At 38.3% G+C, this 24740-nt stretch overlaps 1 protein-coding gene across 2 annotated transcripts in view; it reads left to right on the top strand.

Annotated features, from left to right (window-relative positions):
- The window catches only part of RSU1 (Ras suppressor protein 1), a 108631-nt gene that overhangs the window by 30278 nt on the left and 53613 nt on the right, over positions 1 to 24740 (top strand). For both annotated transcript variants that reach the window (XM_061346132.1, XM_061346133.1), the window contains exons 5-8: positions 2203 to 2321; positions 3827 to 3909; positions 4179 to 4293; positions 16600 to 16732. In XM_061346132.1, the coding sequence (XP_061202116.1) occupies positions 2203 to 2321; positions 3827 to 3909; positions 4179 to 4293; positions 16600 to 16732 (450 nt within the window). The remainder of the gene's footprint in view (positions 1 to 2202; positions 2322 to 3826; positions 3910 to 4178; positions 4294 to 16599; positions 16733 to 24740) is intronic.

Here is a 24740-nt window from a genome sequence, read left to right as displayed (position 1 = left end):
TGTGGCCTGGTTGCTGTGGTACAAGCTCAGTGTTTGAACTTCTGCAGGGCTACATAGCATTGGGCAAGGCCTTTCAGCTGATTCTTTTTCCATGCCAAAGAATAGATAACTTGCCACCTATTGTCAACAGAGAGAATACTCTTTCTCTCCTTTCTTGCTTACAGAATGGAAGGCTGTCAGGACCACTTATTCTTCTTGCTAGTGAAAGAGGAGCTGCTTTCTTTAGTCCTGTTTGATATAAAAACATTTTTATAAACAGTGACAAGTCTGCAGTAGTAGTAATGGAGAATGCCTTTCTGTATTTTAATAGCTGCTACTACAGCAGTAATACTAGGTGAATATCCCTGGTGGGACTTCTTATAGAGGATAAGAAGGAAGAAGTTTTCATCTACAGTTTAGCTACAGAGGGTTGATCTATACAGGATCTTGTTTTAGTAGGGCTGGCTTATGCAAAAGTGGGAGAGGAAAGATGAGGTTAGTATGTGAGAGCTGTAAAATAAATGTTATATGCTACTCCTCTGCTCACGTGCAGTTGTCATGCTTAGTCTGGAGGTGCAGCTGCTCTTGTGTTTAATTCAGTGCCTGAAGAACTTTTATAAGAGATTTTCTGACCTACAGGTGTATTTCATACTATCTATCACATAGTATAGCAAGTGTTGGCCAGGTCTACTGGAGGGTGGTGGAGCTATTGACAAGCGCTGCTTTAGTAGAAGCAAATTGGTTGCAAATACTTCATCCCTGGTGGTGTTCGAGGCCAGGTTGGACAGAGTCTTGAGTGATATGATTTAGTGTGAGGTGTCCCTGTCCATGGCAGGGGTGTTGGAACTGGATGATCTTAAGATCCTTTCCAACCCTAACTATTCTATGATTCTATTCTATGAAGTGTTTAACAAACATTACACGGGGGAGGGAAGGCCTTAGAAATCAGAGTTCTTTATTACTTTGGGGTACCTAATTTTGTCAATACTTTGTTTTCAGTGTTTATTGTTGCATCACGCTCCATACGTTCACATTATATCTTCTCTTGACTCCAGTTTTGGCTATTGCAGTTTATCCCTTCTGCATCAGAAGGAGAGTCAAATTCAGAATATGTTTAGAGATGCATGAAAGGCCATGACCATTTCCAGTCATCACATAAGACTAAAAATCCAGTTCTTCAAAACAGCTCCCAGTACATGCTCTTCCTGAAGATGCTAGTCTTCTCTGTTCCACTTTCAAACCCAGGTGACAACTGAAGCAAGATCCATACATGAAGCTATATGTTTGCTGTACATGCAACAGGGATGGTATGAATAATAAGCTGGTAGTTCTTTTGTGTTTGTGTAAGCAGCCAGAGCTCTAGCTCATACACAAACAGTAAAGAGGTTCTATTCTATGAATATAGTCTCCAGTTCGTTGCCTTTCTTTGTCACGGCAGCAGCTCCAGTGATTATCTGGATCACCTTCTTTGAGTCCTTTGAAATCAGAGGGAAGTTACTGTTTTCTGTAGCTTCTCTGCTTCAGGTTATCAGAGAAACCTTTTCCTTCTGCTAGCTTTCCTTGTGTTCTTCCAGCTGCTTTTGTAAACCCTTTAAGACTGGCTGAAAGAGCTCTATTTAGACTAAGCCTCATCAGTCAGAGGACTGACATTTATTTCATGTTCTGTATGCATCAGTAATTATCTAGTGATACAGATTTGCCATTCTTAGGAAGGGCTTTGAGCAGCAATTAGTAGTGAACGTGAATACTGTGCGGTTGAGGTATTCCTCTTTGTATTTGGTACTGTAGTGAAGAACTGTGTGATGTGGTAGAACGGCAGATGGTCAAGACGATGTGCAAAAAGGTTATTTGTAGTTCAGCCAGAAGATAAGTCACCTACCAAGGACCAGCTTTCTCTGTGGCAAACTGCTTAAGCTGAGCATAGTGTTGTGACACCTCTCTCCCTTGTGTTTTGTGAGGTGTGGCTGTTGACTAACCTAACAGACAGGATCCCTTGTGAGTGGTTCAGTTTGGGGCCTATTTATGGGAGAAGAAGATTAAAAAAATAATCTGCATTGCGAAAGTCTTGCTCAGTGTCCTCTAGCATCAAGCCCTTTTCAAAATAAAAGTGAAGTTCGGTGTAGATTGTATTTTTTTGAAATTAAGCTCTTGTTACTTTTATTATTCCTGCTAGGTAAAGTTAATACTGATGTGTTCTGTTTTCTTTTCCCTCTTTACCTGCAGCATGAACAGGTTAAACACCTTGCCCAGAGGATTTGGCTCTTTACCAGCTCTAGAGGTTCTTGACTTGACTTACAACAATTTAAATGAAAACTCTCTACCAGGAAACTTCTTCTATCTGAGTAAGAAACTTTTCTAAAAACTCTACAAATCTTCATGATATGGTGCTTTGCTTTCTGCAGTTGAAATTTATTTGATGGAGAGCAAGCTCCAACAGAATTATTGTGATATTCATGTTTTTCTTTGAGTATCTCTTGAATATGTCTACATAGCTCAGCAATATTTATCACTGATATACGGTTACCTGACACTATTGGACATGAGAAAAGTTGGTTAGTAATGGTATATTAGTTTTCTTTTGAGTACTATTTCCTTGGGTCCAGAACTCAGTTAAAACTTCATGGAAGCTTGCATGCCTCAGGGCAAAGTAAACTGTTTTGCAAGGCAACTGTTATGTGTTGACTCTGGAAACAGCAGTGTTCCTCATGGTTCATTACTGAAATAGTTTTAACAGCATGTGGAAGTTGAAGTGTCCAGTATGTTAAAAAATATGCTAAGGTTGCAGAACTTGTCACAGGAATGGTAGAGCTAAGCTGACCTTTGCACATATTAAAAGTACTCAGTGTTAAAATAAACGTATTGCAATACATATGTGCAAAAGGGCTGCATTGTGGTTGCCTAAGCAACTTGAATTCTGGCACTTTCTGGATTTCAGTGATTCTGCTACCTTACTGGTCCTTTCAGTATGCTCTGCTGAAGTTGCTTCAGGATCAGTGCATTTAGCAGCAAAAGTGACAGGCGAGGGGAGAGGAAGGAGTGCTGCTGCCTGAGTGATTTTGCAATTGTAACCTGTCAGAGGGAAATTTTTAGTCAGCGTTATTAAAAATGGTCACATTTAACGAAGTGAAAAGAGGAGGAGGAGGAGGAGTAAACTGCGTGAGGCAAGTGGGATCTCCTCTGGTGGGGAGGAGAGGTTTTGCTGACCTGAGCACCTTCAGTTGGTCCTGCACCCAGCAGTTCTTTGTGAGTCTCCATTTTAATTTTTGTTTTCCAAACTGTCATGTGTGCTCGTTCTGTAATAGCAAGCTACATGGTTGTGCTGGGTCATCTCTTTTTCTCTGAATTTCATAGAGACTAAGCATGGAGATTACAAATTTTACAGCATGAATCTTCTGTATTGCTCTCGCTTAAACTCTTCCCTGGCATTAGGCTGTGCTTTTTATAGAGCTTGACATAGATGTTTGTCAAAAAAACCTCAGATGATTGTTTTTAAATGTTTATGATGCAAATTGATTTAATAAATAAGAATCAGAGACAATAAAGAGTAATGACTATTCAGACAGCGAGGCATCAAGACTATATGACAGAACCTGCCAGAGTCTACTATTGTAGAAACTGTTAATTGTGCCATTCCTTTCAAATACAGATATTTTCCTGAACTCACCAACAATACAATAAGCCAGTAAATCTGAGTTTGACCTAGTTGTTATTATTGTGAGCCCTGAGTATGTTAAAGGCTTTTCACCAACTCAGGGTTATTAATCAAACGTGACTCCTTTTTATTGATTAGACCTCAAATGGTTGGGTTATATGGCACCCTGTTTATATATTGCTATTTAATTTGCAGCCACCCTGCGTGCACTCTATCTAAGTGACAACGATTTTGAAATCCTGCCGCCAGATATTGGGAAGCTCACAAAGTTGCAGATAGTAAGTAATTTATCTAAATTCTTGGAAAATCGATGCACTTTTGCAACACTTATAGGAATAGAATCCAGTCAGTTTAAGGAGTAGTAGGGTATGTTTGCAGGAATAGACCATTACACCTGGAACTATTTCTTGTTTACCAGTAGACACTTGTAAAAAATTGGAATAATTGAATGTCTAGGAGAAAGTGACAGGCAGAGGGAGTACAGTTCTGGTTTAGACTGCTTTATGGTAACTGACAATTGTTCTGACTGTTTTATATTCACTCTTAGCTGAGTCTTAGAGACAATGACCTGATATCGCTGCCCAAAGAAATTGGTGAGCTCACTCAGCTTAAGGAACTTCATATCCAGGGAAATCGCCTTACTGTGCTGCCCCCAGAGCTAGGTAAGATTATGGATGATCATTTATTTACTTGAATAATAATAATGACAATGATGCAGTGTGTTTCCTCTGAAATGAAACCAGTTGTTAAAGTCCAGGAAATGATTATACTTAAATTGTCATGGCTGCTAATATGAGGTCTCCCCTGAGAAACACTGACTTTTTTGCTGCTACTGGATATACAGAAGGATCCAGATGATGATGTATGCTTGGTTTTACAGTTTTTTACATGTTGCATTTTCCTTGTCTATTAGTACACCTCACTGCCAGTTTGTACATAGCATCTTACTTTATATAACATATAATAAATATTGGGTCTGCAAAGTTATTCTTGTCTCTGAATGGGTTTTGAGAACACTTTTTGGATTAGTCAAAATTAGATTAAGCAAAAATGACAGCAACGTAAGTGGCTTTTTTTTTTGTGGCTGATGCTGTAAAAATGGAAGTTTGATCAATTAGAGTAAAATACAGCTAAATGAGAGGATTTTTTTCATTTTTCTGTTTCAGTAGCCTGCCTTTCTTAGTGAGGTGACAGCTCTTTCACTTAAAACAGTGGAGCTAGTTGATATATTTTTTGACACTGGCCATTTAAATGTGATTACAAATGGCTTCTTTCCGACCTATGGACTTTTTCTTTGAAACTTATCGACATGCTGAGTTTACATTGCAGTATTCCATTTTATGGGAGGGGCGTTAACTTGAACAGAGGTTTTCCCTGTTTGCCCCAAGCCAGAATTTGGTCTTAAATCTCTTATGACAATCTTTAAAAAATGCTTTTATTCAGAATACTGTAGTTACATCAGTTACTTATTGTTGAAACCTGTTACACAGGTTTGATTCCTTGTTTCATGTTATTGTGGACTGTTACATAGGGAAGCTTCTTTGTTTCTACTTTTACCTTCCAAGTAATAGTTCCCCAAAACTCAGAAAGATAATGACTGAAGTTAGCATCATAAAGCAAAATTATTTATTGTCTTAAATCTCTTATGACAATCTTTAAAAAATACTTTTATTCAGAATACTGTAGTTACATCAGTTACTTATTGTTGAAACCTGTTACACAGGTTTGATTCCTTGTTTCATGTTATTGTGGACTGTTACATAGGGAAGCTTCTTTGTTTCTACTTTTACCTTCCAAGTAATAGTTCCCCAAAACTCAGAAAGATAATGACTGAAGTTAGCATCATAAAGCAAAATTATTTATTGTCATAAGAACTTGCTTCAACCCATTAGAGATTGTGTCAGCTGTGTGCATAAATATGAGAGTCTGCAGTATGTGCTTTTTTGTTTGTGTGCAAAGAAAAGTGCTTTTCCTGTGAGGTGGGGGAAGATGTTTGTTTTGATTCTTGTTTGCCCAACATGGTTCTTTTTTGTCTTTATCAATCTACTGGACTATATGATGCTGAGTATTCTGCCTCTGCTTTTTTGTACCTTCCTAAGTTATGGCTTTGTCTTTTTCTGGATAATGGAAGTTCAGTGCTGCACTGAGTCTAACCAGTCTCTGTGGCTAATTAAGTGTTCTAAACATGCTGCTGCCTTAGAAGCATAACAGCAAATTCACTTTAAATGGTTTTACCATCATCCTCATCTATGCCAACTATCTCAGACACTTAAAAACCCAGATTTGGTGGTGTATTTCCAGAAAACATTGCACTGAAGTCTAGATTTGTAACTTATGCAATTTGCAAACGTATTTACTGTGCAAAGCAATGCTCTTGCTTGTTTATTAAACATCTAGGCAAACAGTTAGGGAATGGATTTTAGTGAACTGAGCGCAAGGCTGGGCTTTGGAGGGATTGTTTGAGGTCAGGTAGGAGCAGGCCACAGGCAAGCATGAAGCTCCTGAATGATTAGAAAAAAATACTTCATCTCTGCAGTCTTATTTTCCCTTCTGCAAACTAAGGCAATTTAGAGAAGCATGCCTTTGCGGACAGTTTTAAGTCTGCCAGTGTAAAGGCTGTAAGTGAGTGTTGCACCCCAAGACATGGACTGCTAATGGTTGCCGTCGGAGGGAAAACCAATTTTATCTGTTGTCTGCGTTCTCCCTCCTAAATTTTTAAAATTGATTTATAATGTAAGAAGAGCTATCCAAATACTTTGTGCTGTGCATGCTGGGTAAATAGCTTTTCAACGAGCAGCTCTTATTTGCATTAATTGGAGATACTGCAGTTCCAGTTAAAGTAAACAATCTTTCCTCTCTCATTATCACTTTCATAATTAAAGGCAGTGAAGGCTTTTGATTGGCACTGGTGGACAGCAATGAGTCATTAGATGTTCATTTACCATGGACATGGGCACAATATAAAAGACCAGAATAAAACAGTATATTTGAATGAGGGGAAGGCGGTGGGGGAGAGTACATGAAGCTGGTTTTTAAAGGTAATAGAAATAAGTGCAGAAGAAAATATGGAGAGTCAGGTATGAGAAGAGGCCACAGACAGGCATTGGGATCCTAGTTCTGGAGTGGAGAGAGATGCCAATAAATTAAACACTAAGTCTGCTCTTAATTTCAACCAGTGAGATTTTTTGTGGCAAATACCAGTAAGAGGTCTGGGGGAAACCAGTATTCTCCTCCTCTTTGTTTATCAGCGAATACCTGTTGCTAATTTAAGATGAATACTGCTTAGAAGGAAGTGCAGGGACTAGGAGAGTACACTGGTGTTCTGGGTGAGGGTGCTTGTCTGTAAATACAGTATGTGTGAGTGATGAACACAGGAAATGACCAGGAGTAGGTGGGTGGAATTTGCAGCTTGTTTTTATCATTTGTCTCTCAAAACCCCGTTCATGAGGAATGGTGGTGGGCAGTCATATATAAACTTTAAAGAGGCACTGGCATTTTTTTCCTAGCGTTTAAAAGGTTATATGCTGCATTGCGAGACAAATAAATCATGATTCACTGCAACAACAGAGTTGCAGTCAGTTATATAAATTGCCAGGGAAGCACTAAATCTGTCACTTTGTGTATTCTGACCGTTTAACAATTGGAACGGTGCTTGGAAAGAAAGCTGAGTAGAAACATGAACCACATAAAAGGGTAGATGCAAATAGCAAAAATCAGTTATAGTGCTTTAAGTTCATTGTATGGTCATCTGGATGTACCCATATGTGCCACGTAAAAGTTTTTCTTATCACAGTCAGGAATGTTCAAAATATTCACAAAGTTGTAGCTAAATATAAATAGCCACCCAGAAAATACAACTAGTGGGTTTGCTGTGAAAGCAAATGGCGTGATTTTAAAACCCCAGATTCTAATGTTGACTGTGTTCTTTATCCTGCTGCCACCACACGTGTGCGCACATACAGGGAGTTCACTCATATTTATGCTTATGGGAAGAACAGTAATTTCTAAGGATGCATTTTTTAATTAGCATCCTCTTTTTCCAAAACCAAATGTTGGCACCAGTAGCTTTTAAGCTTACTGTTCACTCCTGTTCTAGTTTATCAAATAATTTTCTCAGGTAAAGGGAGAAACTGTCAAAACTGTGAAGTTAGGTACTTGCTTGAAAAGTGGAAAATTCAAGCTTTTTTAAAAAGGGAAAAAAAAACCCTTGATGGTGTAATAGCCATGTTCCTCCTCAAGGAGGGTGAAACATTTCATAAATTAAATCTGTATGGCAGAATGGCCAAGTAATTATCATTTTTAGTTTTGAACAGCTAAATTATCTTCTGTGTACAAAAGACTGCCTTTAAATGTGAGGTTCAAGAAATCTTGCCAAGGTCTCCTTATTTCCTTCACAAGAAGGTATTTTAAAGTTTAGGCTTTTGAAATTACTCCAGAATTTGTGAACGAATATTATATTACTCAAAGTAGTTGCTGCAGTTGTTTATTCAAATTAATATTAATCGAAATCGGGGTTTACTTAGGTAATTATAACAGGCATGAGCAAACATCGGAATCACTTATTTCACAAAAGATATTTCTTTTCTAAATATACTTGACGTAAGCGCCAAACTTCTCTTATTTCAGTAAACTGTCATTGCACTCTACCTGTGTCACACCACCATGCTGCTCACCTAGAAATACAGGTCTGCTGCGCTTGTTGGAAGCCTGAGCATCCTGGGGCTCTTTAGACACCAGCTCTGAGCTGGAACAGCTAATTGGTACCTTGCAATTTGAAAGAAAAAAATGCCTGTTTCTACATTTGGAACTAAGGCAAAGGTGGTGTAAGAAAGTAAAGAGCTTTGTAAAACTTCCCAGTGGATAAACAAAGTAACTTGTTTTCTAGGACTACTGATGTAGCAGTTATTACTTTAGGAATAATAGAACAATCTGTGTAACAAAGTAGGTCACAAGCAGATTATAGAAGAAAAGTGTCTCTGAACATTTGTGAGTATTCTAACCGTGGTTTTCATTTCAGGCTTATTCCAAGTTAAAAAAAAAAAAACACAAAAATGCCACAACCAAAACCTAACACTTTTTATGTAGTTGGAGACCAGGCTGATTCCCAAGTACCTGATGGGAGTTAAGGTGGTGTGGAAAGATACAACAACTCTGCAGTTTCATTACACACAGAAAGATGGTTTCTGTAGCCCATCATTTAGATATACACCACAGGAATTCATTTCCTTACACTGCTGCATTTTTTGCCAAGGATTCTTCTCAAGATTGAGATTTGATCTTAACATTAGTTTTTAAAATATGCAAGTCCTACTGTTGCTTCTCAGATGACTACTCTGTGTGTGTAGGCTCTCCTAATGTTGACTGTACTTACCCTGATTATAAGTACCATCAGCATAATAATGATGTCTCTGTCAGCAAATATTTCATCTGTTGGAGCTGTGGAAGGTAACAGAACCATAATTGGAGCCAATCTGAGCAAGTATTATATTTGTTGTTAAATTTGGTTCATTTTACATGTTTCATAGGACTCAAAAGTGGTTTTGGCTTTCTGAATACTTGGCAGCCTGTGTTTGAATGGAAGCTTCAAAGGTGTGGAGCAAAAGCAGTACAGTGCATCCTTTTTGAACTCTCATTTTTAAATTAACTAGATTTTTTGGACCCTTCAAAGACATAATGCTCTGTTGAATTCCCACGTAATTGAGAATCCCAGGGGAGTTTCTGAGGTTGGAAAAAAATGTGCCATATATTTCAAAATAAATTGGGATGCCGATCTTCTAAGCCTGTAATATTTCCTGTGCCATTAAAATGTCTTTAATGTTAAACTATCTTGGCATCATGTTAATCCCCTTTGTTCTAAAACCTGTCTTGCTGTGTGGTGTGTTTCTTTGGTTTCTTCACTGGGTGTACTTAGCAGTGACTGTCAGTTTAGCCCCTCATGTTCCCCATCAGCAACAAACATTTGTTACATAGAGCAGTGAGGGAAATGGTACTTCCAGCGCAACGTGTCACCTTTCAGAGAATGTGATCAGTGAAACTTACCAGTACTTGTAGGTCTTCTAGTAAATGGTCTCTCTCTTACATTAGGAATGTGGGAGAAATTGAGTTTTAATTTGAAATATTTTTAGAAAAATATAGGAAACATTTTGAAGTAATTTCTTGGATTTTTGTCAAAACGCTGTTTCTTCTGCCATTCCTGTTAGCTACCCGCATGACGGCATCAGCCGGGCTGGTTGCCTTGGTACCTGAAGGCTGTGTGGTGGAGTTTGGCTGTTGAAGTGGTGCGACTTGTCATGTGGAAGTACAGGCCATTCGCAGAATGTTGTTTGCCTTATGTGCTGCACTGAATATAAGTTCCTGTTGTGAGGCTTTCACTCGTGAATGTTAATATTATTTACTCTTTCTACTAGTTGTCCTGCTAAGATCAGGTTTGTTGTGTGGAGTGATGATAGAAATTGCTGGGGCTCTCCCCTTGTTCCCAGAGAGTCACCTGAATATGGAAATGTGAGCTTGCCCAGGCAGGTTAGGTCTATATTCTGCCTATACTTAAAATCTGAAATGTAGTTTAAGGGAGTTGTTCAGCATTTCATCCATCCTGTTCTCTTTCCCAGGCTTCATCTTTTGTCTTGACATGTTCCTGAGTGGAAGTCTTCTCATGCCAGACTCTTCCTTGCACTTTGGTATAATGATTCTGGCTGACCTTTGCTATGTTGCTGGAATTCCATATAAATATCCCAGGTCTAAGTTCACTTTGTTTTAAACTCCCTTCTATGAAAGGTTGAGGTGGAGAGTAAAATCCTCTTCCCATAGAATTGTAGTAGTGGTAGCTGAGGTAATACCAGTTCGCTCTGTATCACTTCACCTTTATGTTAAGGGTAAAGAATTCAGGATTTAGTTGGTCTGCTTTTAATTTCTTTATTTTCAGCAGCTGTGGTCCTTTTGCTAAGAGTTAAAACAAATAGAGTAGCTATTCTGGGATTGCACCAGAGTCTTTAACCTGTGGAAGGGAAGTGAGAGAGGACTTAGCTGCTGATCCTTGATAAGTCCATGAGAAGAAAGCACAGGTCACCTTTCTCCCTTATTGATGGGCAGAAGCAGCATCAGTGCTTGAGAACTAAGACAGCTCAGTTCAGCATGGAAATAAAGAATGCATTTTAACATTGCTGGACCATTTGAACAAGACACCACTGGCAGAGCCCCTATCTCCTGATGTTTTTCAGACTTTTTTCACTTGAAATATCTTTGTGAAACTCTTCAGTTACTGAACTGACAAGAGATTTACTGTTAGATGTATTCAAGTGAACATTCAAGTGAAAGGGCAAGTCTAATCTCTGACTTCATTATTGGAATTTATTTACATCTAAGAAGTTGTTAGAATTATGTGTGGTATTACAGTATCTGCACTCCTGTCCTGGAAAATAATTGTGAAACTGATAGTGAGCCTAGGTGTTAGTGTTTGGCTTTCAGATTGCTTGTTCAGCCTTCCCCTTACCCTGGGGCTTCCTGTGTAACCTTGCAGGTGAGGCTGCAGACTTTCCTGTCTGCGTGGTCAGGAAAGCAGCCAGGGGAAGACTTGCAACCTGCTTCTTGTCTGATGGATGCTCTGGAGTATCTCTTTGGTTTATTTGTGTGTAATGAAACTGACTTCTTGTTATCTGAGACTTGAACGTTTTCCTGTTTCATAAAACTACTACAAAAGGTCTTTTGGTGTTCTCTCAAGTGATGACTCCATGTGATACAGTTAGACCTCTAGTACAAGAATGTAGAAGTGAGAGAGCAAAAGTGTTGCTGGGATCGATCTTTTGGAGATGCTTCAGTCTAGGTTTAGATTTACTAGTTATTTTCTTTTAGTGCATAGAAACTCATCAATAAGCAAATGTATATTTTTGTCATATGCAATGGAGCAGTAAATTTGTTTATCATACTGAATATTTTTGTGACTATTTCTGCTAGTTCCAAAAAGATTGAGTCACACTTCACTTATGTACAAGCAGTCTTTGCACTCTGTTTTCTTACTGCTTCTTTATAATTACTGTTTAAATCTACTCTTCTGTTACTAATACTTCGAAAGTAATAGAGGTCTTCAAAGCAAGATGATCTTGTTTACAGGAGTGATACAAGTTACTAATACACAGCTTACAGGTGCTTAAGATCGGTGTAAAAATAATTTGATTTTGGTAATGCTTTGTGGTATAGTATATATTTCCATTTTTATCATTGATTTTAAGACATCGTTCAAAATTACTTGCTTTGGCATCATTTTTATGACATAATAGTCATGATATTTCTTCTACCGCCATGCTTAAACCAGTCTCTCTATCGAGACAAAGCACATTACACAGAAGTAATAAAAATTATAAGCCCTGTAGTGTAAAGCAAATCTAAAACAAGCCAGGACAGATGTAGTTTTACATATAACGTAAGTTTAAATTTAGTGTAGTGGATTGGACCCTTCCTTAGCATTTAATAAAACAGGATTCAAAGGTATTTATGTCTAAATAAGGAAATAGAACAAATTTCATTCCTCCTGTCCTTATGTATGACAGAGAGTAAGAACTTTGTGTTGTAAAGGGAAAGAACATTTAAATTGCAGTCTTAAGAAGAATTGCTAAAAGGGATGTGTTACAACTGGAGGACTCTCCTTCAGGTCAGTGCAGTGGAGTATAGGCTGGAAGTCAGACTACCAGCGAGACACAGATGTGAAACTCAACCATATACAGGCTAAAATTTATTTCCATTGATTTTAATGAAGCTGCAGTAGGGATGAATTTAAACCATTACAAAGAATAGTTGATCTGGCATTTTACCGCTAGGATCATGTTTCTTATGCTGAATGCCAATGTTCAGTTCTCAAATGTCAGAGTTGTTTAATTACTTTATTTCACCTTCTAATTTTTGAAAGTATTTAAAGTGTTGCCAAAGGGCATTCAAGTGGAAAGGGCAAGTCAGGTTTGTGTTCGTTCTGGTTTCTTTTGTTTGTATTGAAGTAATGCTTATGTACACTATTCATACCTTACTATACCTTAAGTATACATACACTGGGTAAATATTACATGCTCCATATATCGTGCATCACAAGAGGATGAAGGGCTTATAGCTAGCTGTGTGTAAGAGGTACTTTACCTCTGGTAAGAGGGAAGTATCAAATGGACAGAAGCCTGGGAATTCTGGAGAGACACCCATGGTCAAAGTGATAGGTAGTGTTATCACTGGCTCTGACACTGTGCAAGCACAACTGCGGAAGGCAGCATTTTATTCACTTTTATGAGCTCTTTTTTGACCTTTACAGGCAGTTGAGCAAAATATGAATGTTCACACAAACCACTTTTTATTTCAACAGCACTGAAAGAAAATAACAAGAAACGTAAACTATCATGCTTAGCTCAAATGCAGGGAAGTTTTACTGACAGAGGTGCAGGGAATCTCTAGCTGCCTTTTCCCTTTAACATCATGCAGGATGTGTGCACTGTCACACCAGGTGTCCCTTCTGTCCACCCATGGCTGTTGAAGCTCTGAATTTAAGCAGGAACAATTTGTTTTTAAGATGGGTTAAACACAGAAGGTCAGTCACACTGATCTGTCAAACTTAATGGTACAGGATCATCTTTAGAGACAATGGCTGCTGAGACAGGAACAAAAATGCCAAGATCAGGTGTTTCTAGGACCACACAGCTGGCTCCTTTTAGGCTTTTGGTCATTCTATGCAAGCTGTCCACAGGAATCTGCTGTTACACCTTTATCTCTGCTCTTTTCCAGACTCTGTTCTCTTTTCCGTGTCTGCTCACTGGTTGCAGCATATGTCCATTTTGCGTTCTTCCTCCTTGAAAATCTGTTCAAGATAGAAAGCTTAAAAAACATACTCTTCAAGCTTAGAAATTAGGTGGTTATTTAAGCATGTTAGACGTGGGTTCTGGGATGTGTAGTTATTACTATTTATTTGTTTATTTATGAGAATAATTTTAGAAACACCCAAAAATAATTTGAAAAACATTTCTGTGATCTAGGAAAGGGGCTGTGCTGATTAGTCTTAAATACAGCCTTCTCTTCCCCTCTTACCAGAGGCTTCTGATTGTTAATGCATAAGAGGTAATCCCTTTCAGTTTGGCAAAATAGCAGGATCCTTAAATCTGTTATGAAGAAATACAATTTTAGTCCACTAGTTATGCCAAATTTTAGAGATTATAAACATTTTTTTAATAGGCTGATGTGTATGGAAAGAATGAACCAGCAATGACCAGTGCAATCTCCAACCCTAATATATTTTGTGATTGAATCTTCGGTACTGGATTTTTACTAGAGGCAATTTTATATTTTGCTTACTAAAAATATCCAAGGGATTTGATGTGATCTGTGTAGCAGAACAGTATATAAATTTCCTAAAGCCCTGAGGATAGTGTTCTGCTGATGTTGCTGTTAGACAATATGCATGAAGGCGCATCTGCCATGGCTTTTTCCCTGGCCTGTGGCTCCAGTGCTGCAGGGGTGGAATAACAGAATGTCTTAGCGCAGTGCTGCCATAAAAAACATCTTAGGCCAGGAGGCAGCTGGAGGTGGGGAGGGACACATCTGTAAGGTGTCCAGATGTATAGCACTCCTGCGGTGAGCCTAGTACCAGCCATTGCTTCAGGCATGTTTGAGTATCTCTTCCATGCTGCTGGGTTTGTCTTGGTGCACTGGGATAGAAGCGCTCATGCAGGGCTCTCATGTGTTTGGTACCCCAGCACATACTGTTTCTGAAATGTTACCGGGACTTGGGACTTCTGAATGTCCTACAGCCAGCCCCAATTCCCTCTGTAATCAGGTTAATTTTACTCTAAGGGTCTCTGCCTGCCTCTTCTCTCTGAAGGTAAAAAGTAATATCTGTACCTGTCTGCAGTGTCCTTTGGGGGAAACCAGAAGATGGAGGGAAATGAAGTGATTACTAGCATGGGCACCTACAGTTCTTTTTGCTGTAAGATTTCTTTGGCTGTAATAGAGTAGTATTTATTACAATTAATGATGTTTTAATGGGCCATGTGGAATGGAAGTGGACACACCATGCCGTGGCGATGGAAACACAGCAGTGTTCCCTGGGTGGTACATTTTGGACACAGCTCAGGACGAGGGGATTCATCTGAGACCCTGACTATTGAGATTTGGGAATTGTGACTTTATTCCTGTAAACAATATTAAATTTGACTCATGATGCGGCCACACTTGCCTCCGCAGATTTAACTGTTGTTGTTAGTTGTACACAGATTGATCAGTTTACCTTGACGTAGTACTTGCAGAGCTGTAATTACAAGTGAGTGCTTGCAGCGTCAGTAGTGGAAAGCAATGTATGTGGGGCTTTTGCAGGTAATAAAATGGAAAATCCAATTTGCAATTGCAAAGCAAGCCACTGAGTGATACATGGTCTTCATAGCAGCACTGGTCAGGGGGTTATGGCTAATCACAGTGCTGGCTTGCTTCCCTGGTGGCCTGTGCCTGAAAACTGAATAGCGAGCAGTGTGAGCCTACGCCTTGAGCCAGCATAGATTTAGACACACCAGTTTCTAGCTTATTAGGTCCTCTTTGTCATAGTACTTAATCCTCCTTCCTGATCCTTGTTAGAACAGGGCTGCCAAGTCCCTTAATAAAGGAGATGGGTGCAAGGCTCCTAACGAGGCGCACTGAAGCGTGAGGCAGCGAGGGCAATTGCTGTCTGACTGACAGAGGGGTGAAGTGCTCCCTGCCTGTTGTTATTTCAAAAGAACAGGCCCCAGACAGCTGACAGACGAGTGTGCTGAGGTAATGGTAACTTGTTGATAGGCCGATATGAGATGCATGACATCTTCTCACACGGTATAATGGTCTGTCTGTACACTAATTGTGTTAACCCTTTTTATGGAGAGCAGCATGTCAAGAATTAGCTGTAATGTGGAACATGCAACTGAAATGGCCAGCAAGTACACGGCTTTCAGTAGCTCCCATAGCATGCGTGTTCATGCAGCTTACACAAGTGCCTTTAGTTTTGAAAAGCTATCAGAGCAGGTTGATTTCAGATTCCTCTGACTCAGTCTTCAAAACCTTGCAATTTTGTCTTTTGTTTCCCATAGCTAAACATTGCTTTTTTTGTTGTTGTTTCTTTAGAATGCTGGGGTGGGGAGGTAGGTCTCTCTTCATCATAAAATTCATAAAAATAAATGTAAAATGTAGCACAGATTTCTTATTTTGATTTAAAGAGCACAAGAAAATATGTCAATGTCTGGATGGTCCTGGAATTCATCCTGTCGTATCCATAGTCATGAGGAGTTTCAGAAGAGCATGTGCAGTATTGTTTATGGGTGGTAAACACTTACAAAACGAACAACAAAAAAATCCCCAAGAAAACATCTATAGGTCTCTTACCTGTTTAGCTGGCAGGACGATTTAAAACTGGCATGTTGCAAGAATGACACTTTTTGTTTGTTTTTCACAATATAGAGAACTATAACCACAGATGAGTGATGGGATCTCAGTGCAAACAACATGGTGGCTACTGGGAAGGCAAAAAGCATATTGGGCGTTGTTTGTTGACAGGGTGCTTGGAACAGTGATCGACAAATGCTTTGGATGCTAAGCTTCAGCAGAACAAACTCCTATCCCATTGTCATTCTCCTTTCACTCCTGCAAGTGGTGGGGAGGGCCCAACACCTATGCGCTGTTAAGCCCTTCTTAAAACTAATTTAATGGATAAATACTCTATGTAGTGGGCTGAGTTCAGTCCTGTTGAGCAATGTGTGGTAGCACTGAAATTGATAGGGCAGAATTGCATCCGTCATGGTGGGAACTATTATGTCGTCCTCTTCCTCTCCACAAAGACTGAAATATTTGCTTTTATTAAATATTTGCTTTTATTATGGTTGTACTCTGAAACAAATGAAAAGTTTTCTATTCACAATAGGATATTTCTTTTAAATTTTCCATATTTCACACTTTCTTCATTTGCTGTTTTGTTTAATCCCTTTCAGGTAATTTGGATTTGACTGGTCAAAAGCAAGTCTTCAAAGCAGAGAACAATCCTTGGGTTACCCCTATTGCTGACCAGTTCCAGCTGGGCGTATCTCATGTTTTTGAATACATACGTTCAGAAACATATAAATAGTAAGTATTCGCTTATGTACTGTGGCCGTGTTGTTGGGTTTTTTCCTGTAGTGTGTTTGGCAAAGTGATACCTTTCTTTCATAATTCGTGCAATAGCTTGGTATTCAGGCTAAATATGCAAACCTGTACATTTATATTAAGGAATTTTGCTGACAAGAAGGTAAATAAACATGATTTAGACATGTTTGGAAAGCACGGAGACTATTTGATATTGTCCTCCATTTGTTGTTCATTTCCAAGAGCCGTTAAGCAACATAAGAGATGTAATAGAGCAACCATGACAAGCCTTTGACAAGTACTAGTTTTAAGTTGAAATAGATATTTGTAAATGTTTCTGGATGCAGGTTGTTACGGATGTGTCCAGAATTCAAACCTAGTTCAATCTGGGTGGGTTTACAAAAGTCTACAACCCCAGTAATTCGAAATAGGCACTAGTGTTTTCCTCAGCAATGTAACTGGAAAAAAATACCTCTCACACTGGGACTTTTATTTTAATTCAAAATTCTAAGTACAAATGCTAAGCATTTATTTAGGAAATTATGTCTTTAATCATTCACTGAACTGAAATATTTCTTTTTAGTAAATATCTGGCAATAACCTTGATGCTGTCTTCCTGGAAGCAGTGCATGAAATTAAATGATCCAGCAATGGCTTTTGTAGACTGTTCTTCCTTTACAGAATTTGAGTGGAAAGGATCACAGATGGGAGGCTGGTTACAAGAATTGTGTGTCTCAGAAGTGTCCTGATATTTATGCTGTAATACGTGTTCTCAAGATAGATTTATTCATAGATTTAAGTAGGTTGCAACACCCTTCTTCCAATAGTACTAAGTACTACAGATATGGCGTAGGAAAGCAGCTATCTCCTTAGACCATCCCTTTTCCACAGTTCATTCTGTAGCTGTGTCTAGGTCTCTTGATGGTTTGTAATTTTATTTTTTTTTTGTCATCAATTTCGTTTGTTTGCTGAGCAATGTAGTTTAGGAACCTTCATGCACTTCTCACCACTCTGGGCAGCCATCATGAGGACAGCCAAGTGTCAAGGTCTGAAGTGCAGTTTTGTGAATTTGGCTCACACTCTGTTTGTTTGGGTAGGGGCCGTTGTTATATATCTGTAATAGGGGGAAAAATTTATAACTATGAATATATTAAACTGCTCTGGCAACTTTCCTTGTGCAATCAAAACTGACATTAAAATTCTGTAATCCATCACTTGCTCCACTGTTGTTCTTCGGTTTAAATTAGCCGTATTATGTTTGCTGTCTTGTTCTTTGCTGAGGTGTAACAGTGTTTTGTTGGCTAATGGGCTGATTTTTATTTTGTCCACAGTAAATATTTGAAGCCTTTGTAGTTAACAGTGTAATCAAAATCAGATTGTAGACATTAATAGGGGAGAAAACAAAACTGAAGAATCTTTCCATAGCTCATTCATGGCCTCTACTTCAATCTTACAAGCTCATTTAGTTAAAACGACATTCTTTTCAAAGATCAGTGATGAAAACCAAATGCATGCAGATGTTAATAAAGAGATGATTGGGTTTTTTTGTTTCGAGGTTTTGGGTTTTTTTTCCCTAACTTTCAGGATATAAATATTTTATATTTAAACAATAAATTTAAAATATTAGTATAATTTTGTTAGGATCCCAGTAGCAACTTCTTTTTGATTCTTGACTGTACTTGTTTTACATGCTATAAAGAGTGTGGATTTCCTGCTGAAAAAAAGATCGTCCTTTTTATTTCCAGTTTTCTTTAAAAATGTGATCTGAGAATTACTTGGATGCCACCTGCTATATGCATTTTCCTGTTTGCATTTGATTTTAGGTGTTAAAACTCATAAGCAATGGCATAATCTTAAGTAACAGGTCTAGTAGCATTATTGTGCACAAAAACTGTGAATACAGAAGAAATGAAAATTCCTTTTTTTGTGATGAAACCTTGATTTATTTTTTTTTTTTCATTTCCCTGCTAACAGCTATAGACCTTCTTCAACTTTCTTTTGCTTTCAGAGCCTACATCCAAGTAGTGTGTCTTTTTTCTCATTGGCAAATGACAAGGTTGAGATGTGAATGTAATAATTTCATCTGTAGATATCTAACTAAGTAAAATTGATCTCTTGAGAGTTTTTTTGATCTATTCACACGAAAGAAAAATTTAAAAATTAATTTACAACATTTGGTAGACCCACAGAGCTTAACTTCTACTCTGAGACAAAGCAGTACAGTTAAATAGATGATTGGATAGATTGCTGTTTAGATAATTTCACTTGCAACACTGAGAGAACAGCTTGCATATGGTAGCAGCTGACAATCAGGTCAGCAAGTTTACTTTCAGGTACTGCAAGATACGGACTTTCATGAACCAGGAGCTGTGCATCTATACAGTAGATGGATTTTGAGCTCCAAAGATAGTAATTGTTTCCTTGTGCCCACTGCATTTGCTGGAATTACTGATTTTACTTTGTTTACATGTCTAGCATTGTCTATACTAGCTAAGAGACGGTATGCTCATACAATCACACATGCCAAGTTTCAGGGGCTTAGCAAGTTACATTTCACAAAGTGGTTTATGCTAATACATTTTATTTTGTGTTTGCAATGACTAGAACATCATATTTACTCAGTTGCTGTTATCTTAGCCAGAAAGTGGTAACTCAGTAAGTCTTGGCAATGTGCTCACTTGCAGTCATGTTACTAAACCTTCATAGTTCTACTGATGGCTGGCACAAGCTGTAACTATATGCAGCAGTCAATGTCAGAGATTTCCATTTGGATTCTATGAGGTTGCCCTTGTGAAGCAGCTACCAAACAGATCACAAACCTCTTCTTTCCTCTGTGAAACGTACTGGCTGTTTCAGTCATATATAGTGAAAAATTAGACCCCATTTTTAGCTTTGTCTTGGGATATTCATGCTCTAGTGATTAATTGACAAGTAGGGATGACATCCATAAGGGATGATTATATCTAAAGATAAAATGTCATTTGTCTCACATACTTCTACATTTTTACACTCCTCTTTTACTCATGCACCAAGAATAAAACTGGAATTGCACTTTACTTAGAAGCATGTTAGCCAATAGGAGCCTCAGATCAGCTCTTCTTAATTTGTAGCTTCTTTCATTTCCTTTAATTTCCTTACCTTTCATGAGAAATGATGCCATGTGATTTTTTTCAACCCTCATTTTTCAAGGAAGACTTGTGCTGACAAAAAGATGGGCCATATATTGTGGCAGAAAATGTGTGGAGGGGCTCTTAGTTCTTAACAGGGAATTCAGCAGCTCTTGGCACTTTGCTAGCTTTTGTTGGCTAAAATACGCCCACTGCACATATCATCCTGTGACTGCATCATTTAGAAATGGGTCAGTTTGCCAAGTATATAATGATTCTTAATCTCTGACTGCTGTGCTAACTTTCTGAAAGTTAAGTTAGTAAGCTGAGTATTGGCTTTGATTCTATATATACTCAGGAGCTGCCATTAAACTCCCCGTGTGGTGTCACGATGGTGTTGAAAAGCAGTTGAAGAACTTACTCAAACAGTAAAGGGTAATGACAACATCATCTTCTCAAAGGGCTCGACTAAATGTTTTATTTTTTATTCATGCCTTTAGTCAACTTTCAAGTGACCTTTATGTTGTAAACATATTCTTAAAAGATCTCTTCTAAGGTACTGATGAAGAGATGATGTATTGTATGTTTTAGTGCTTACAGTGTACTTAGACAAGTGCAAACAGATATGTATGTTTGAAAGAAAATAGTGAATAAGCTCCTATGAAGAAAGGAAATTCTGTGATGCTCCTCAGGATCAGTGTAAGGTAATTAGAGATTTTATTAAGATGAGGTGAAGCTTAGAGGTGCAGTTGGTACCAATGAGTGAGTTTGGTTACTGGCATTTACAGTACAGTTAATCCAGAAAGCTGCTCTTTGGATACATTTCTGGCATCAATCACGTGTTCTTGATCTGTCTGCATGTAAGACTTGCCCTTTGCCTGGTGGTTCTTGTAACAAAAAGTGTAGTGATTTTGCTTTTATCACAGCAGAGTCTTGCAGTCATCATCAGCTGATAGTGTAATCTCAAATAAAACAAAATAATTTGCCGGGTCCTAAGTCCTTAGAATAGCATCCGGATTTCTAGCCTGTTTAAGCTGCTGTTAACACTGCAATCACCTTTTAACACTTTATTTAATGATTGTTATCTCCTTGCTTGACCTCCTTATTCCAGTGAGGCAGAATTATGATAGAACAGTCACTGGTTTTTAGGTTTCTAGATAGCAGTTTTTCCCCATGAGGCAGTCAATTTGTAGTCAAAAAGTCTCAACAAGGTATTTTGTGAAAGGAAGTAGGTTGCACTTTTCACAATTCCATCAGGAAAGGTGGTAGAAGAGCAAGCCATTTTAAAGACTGACACATTAACTCTTAGCAGAGGAAATGGTTTGACAAATGTTGTGCTGAGCATATATCGCTTGGCAGCATTGGAACATAGGTTTCCCTGGGCAGACTGTTGTGTGCTAAGCATTGTAATTGAAAACCTCATTTTATCGGTGGTGACAGTCTGGAAAAATTCACTCTTGATTCAGTCCTCAATTTAAAGACAATCTTCCCACCTTTCTTCTTGAAAATGAATTGTATTGGACCCCCAAGATTACGTAGCAGCTTTTTCCAGGGCAGCAGATGCAGGTCATGAAGTAAGAGATCCTTCTTCTGGGTCATATTAAAAAAGTGTATTTCAGCATTTATTTTTAACAGGTAGAGGAGACTGGCAAGATATGTGGTGTAAGGCACTAAAGCACAAACAGTATCCTTAAATAACTTCTGTTCTTATTCTACAGTTGTTAAACCTATTTAATTTCAGCTGCATGAGTGGTGCTGTCCAGGTTGTTAAGATGATGATCAGTAAAAACCACCTATCCCAGAGCTGAAAAAGAGGTCAAAGAGGGTAAAAAAAAAGTAAAAAATCCATGTGTTGGTGGTTGGGAAGCATGCTGGGGAGGTGGGAATTACCAGCAGCTGAGATGGAGGCATCAGCAGATTGAACCAATAGGAGAAAAGATTGTCCTGGAATGGTGTTAACTTGTGCAGCACTGTCTTGGACCTGCAAGAACTTATTTTCTTAATGTTAGCACAAAGAGCAGGAATACTTAGGTGACATTTGGTGTGATAACACAAAGCTAGCAGCACAGAGGAGAATCAGCATGCCGCACAGGAAGAATTAACAAGTGAAAAGGAAGCCTTGGGTGTATTAGTTAGAGGTATTCTGTGAGCCACCAGTGGGATATGCTGGAGTGAGGGGAAGAGAAAGAGAAGCAGTCTCCACAGCTGGGTTAAGAGAGTGGAAATTTTCCAGTCCCGAAGAGGAAATATTACACAGTTCTGGTTGTGATGTTCATGAAAGATGAATTCAGGCAGCAACAGGCAAAGTGAGGTAGGATAATAGGATGATAAAAGGAATGAAGAGCAAAGAGCAAATCTAAAAGGTATTTGGTTTGTTCAAAGCGAAGACTGACAACAGAGATCACTTGTCATTGCAAGGGAAATAGGGAGATTTCATTTAAGGCATTAAAAACAGTAGGGCATAAGAACAAATATAAGTAAGTTGGTCAGGTGTATATTTGAAGGAAGTTCTCTGATTATTAAGGGAGCAAAGTTATACCCTTCTGATAGAAATAGCCTTCTGACAGAAGAAACAAAGGCCAATAACTTGTTTGTTTCAAAGTGAGTGCTGATCAGTTTGAGCAGGAGGGTATGATGTGACTGTTTCTGGCAGAGGACGGCATGTCTGTGATGCAGGCAGACCTTTGTATTCATCTTTGTCTCTCATGATTTTTGAGTGCAAAATTCAGATGACATTGCCATATATATTAAGGTAACTGCAAAGTGCAATTGACATTAAGCTAAGAGAGGCAAAGCTCTGTTGTTGGTTAATATAAATAAGGCAAAATATCATTTTGACTATTCCTGTATTTGATAACTTGTTCAAATAAATATGTATGTCAGTTCTGTGCAGTAGTTGAAAATGACTAATATTTTTTAATAACTCAATAGTTACTTGTTATTATATATTCATTAGGAAAAAATCATTCAGGGTTATAAAAATCTTCTTTTCTCAACTTAGATACATAGAGAGAATGCTTCTTTTTGACTGTCTCTAAGTAAAATTAAGTAACTCCTTGTATTCAGTTATTATCTCATCTTGTAGCAGTACCAAAAAGAACAGAATTGAGTATGGTATGATCTCAGAAGTAATTTCTAATGGTGAGTATTCTGGATCTGGGAAGGAAATGAAGACCATAGAGAGGAACACATGCAAATTGCTGTAAATGTCTAATGTAGATCTGATTCAGAGGTCTGCGGTCAGATGCCTCAGCTGTTTGTATGATGCACAGAGGTCAGTGAAGGTTTAAAAGACTTGGATAGTGTTCGTCTGCCCTGCCTTGCTAGAAAAATAAGCCATAATAAATGCTATTTTCCTTGTTTAATTTTTCTTTTCTTTTGTCACTAGTCTTATTTGGTAGTTCATGGAATAGAAGGCTTCATGCATTAATTTTCTCTTAGGCTCAGCTCTACAAATACTTACACTTCTAGAACAGGTATTATCATTGTTCCTAGAGAGATTGCTCTTGTGCATGTGCACATAGGATGAACCTGTAGTACATGGTACTCTTACCTTCTCATTTTCACAGAGTGGTTGTCCTGGGTCCTCTACAAGACATAAGGCGTTGTGTCCAACAGCCCATTGCTGGCGCTCACTTCTATATTTCAGTGACATTTTAGCTATTTTATGGCTAACTTTACCATTTGGCCCCTGATGCGGAGGCACTGTCTGTGCCAGCCGTGACCTCATGTACTTTAGCTTGCTTTCAAAGACTGGGTAAAGATAGTGAAAAAGAGATGACCTCAGTGATCTACCTTAGGTGAGAGTCTCCGAGGTGTTGCGTCTCCTGTGAAAATGAACTCACAGCAAATTAACCTACGCTCAAAGGATGGCAGGAAGCAAGGTCCATCATAGCTAAGAAATAAGTCTTAACAATCGTGGTTCACACATTTTGGTCATGTACCAGTAAAAAATTGTAATTAACCAATAAAAATTTTTTGCCAACCTGATGTGGGGAAATATAAAAATGTCATTTACATTTGGTTCTGTTTTATCAAAGACATAGTACTGTGTGTTTTATATGAAAATACCGATTTGTATTCCAACCAAATGTTGTATTTATTGGCTGTATTTTAAAAATTGATAAATATATTAGTACATTATTTCCAACAGAGAAAATAGATGACTCAGAGTCCTGACATCTTTAGACAACATTTACATGCAAATCTGTAACTCTTCCTTAAAAAAGAGCAAACTGAAACCCATGTTGAAAGATAAACAAGAAAAACAGTATCTCTGTATATTTGTGTTTATATATTACTAAGATGGATATGTAATAAAAACAAAGCTATCACTGATGTATCTGACAGATATAGATACTGCACATATAAATACTGGTCCAACTATTGATATTACTGTTCCCTCTGATGTGAACTTTCATATAAAGTTTAGAATGTTATGCAGTAATCCATTTACCATGTCAAGGATGATAACCCAGGGCTTAAGTCACTGGGGCAGATATCTAGGGCTGTGTTAGAATTGGAATTGGAATGAAGTGAACAAAGTGCAGAAGCTGAGGATTTGATGAAACCAAGGTAGGAAAGCAGTAACAGTAGGATACAGGATTTGAGTAGGGAAACAATACAAAGTTGCATCTAACTACAGGGCAAGGCAAGACCAGTAGCTGAGTTAAAAATCTGTGGTAATTATGGTAAAAATCCCAAATGAGAAACAGATAGGGATGTGTCAAAGAAAACGATAAGAAAGAGAATCAAGGACAGGTTAGGGTCCAGGCAAGCAAATTACGAGATGTACAGCTGTGGTCAAGCATCACCCTGAGCAGGAAAATGGTAGATGAGATTGAATAAAGTATGTGCAGTGGGAAAAAGGGCCGATCCAATGTGGGGTCTGTCTTTTTAGGCTA

This window comes from Neopsephotus bourkii, unplaced genomic scaffold (assembly GCF_033783945.1).
Source record: "Neopsephotus bourkii isolate Nb327-2 ecotype Australia unplaced genomic scaffold, CSIRO-AGI_Nbou_v1 NB_257, whole genome shotgun sequence".
Classification (NCBI taxonomy): domain Eukaryota; kingdom Metazoa; phylum Chordata; class Aves; order Psittaciformes; family Psittacidae; genus Neopsephotus; species Neopsephotus bourkii.
Note: the sequence above shows the minus strand (reverse complement) of the source record. Positions and strands in the feature narration are given on the sequence as shown.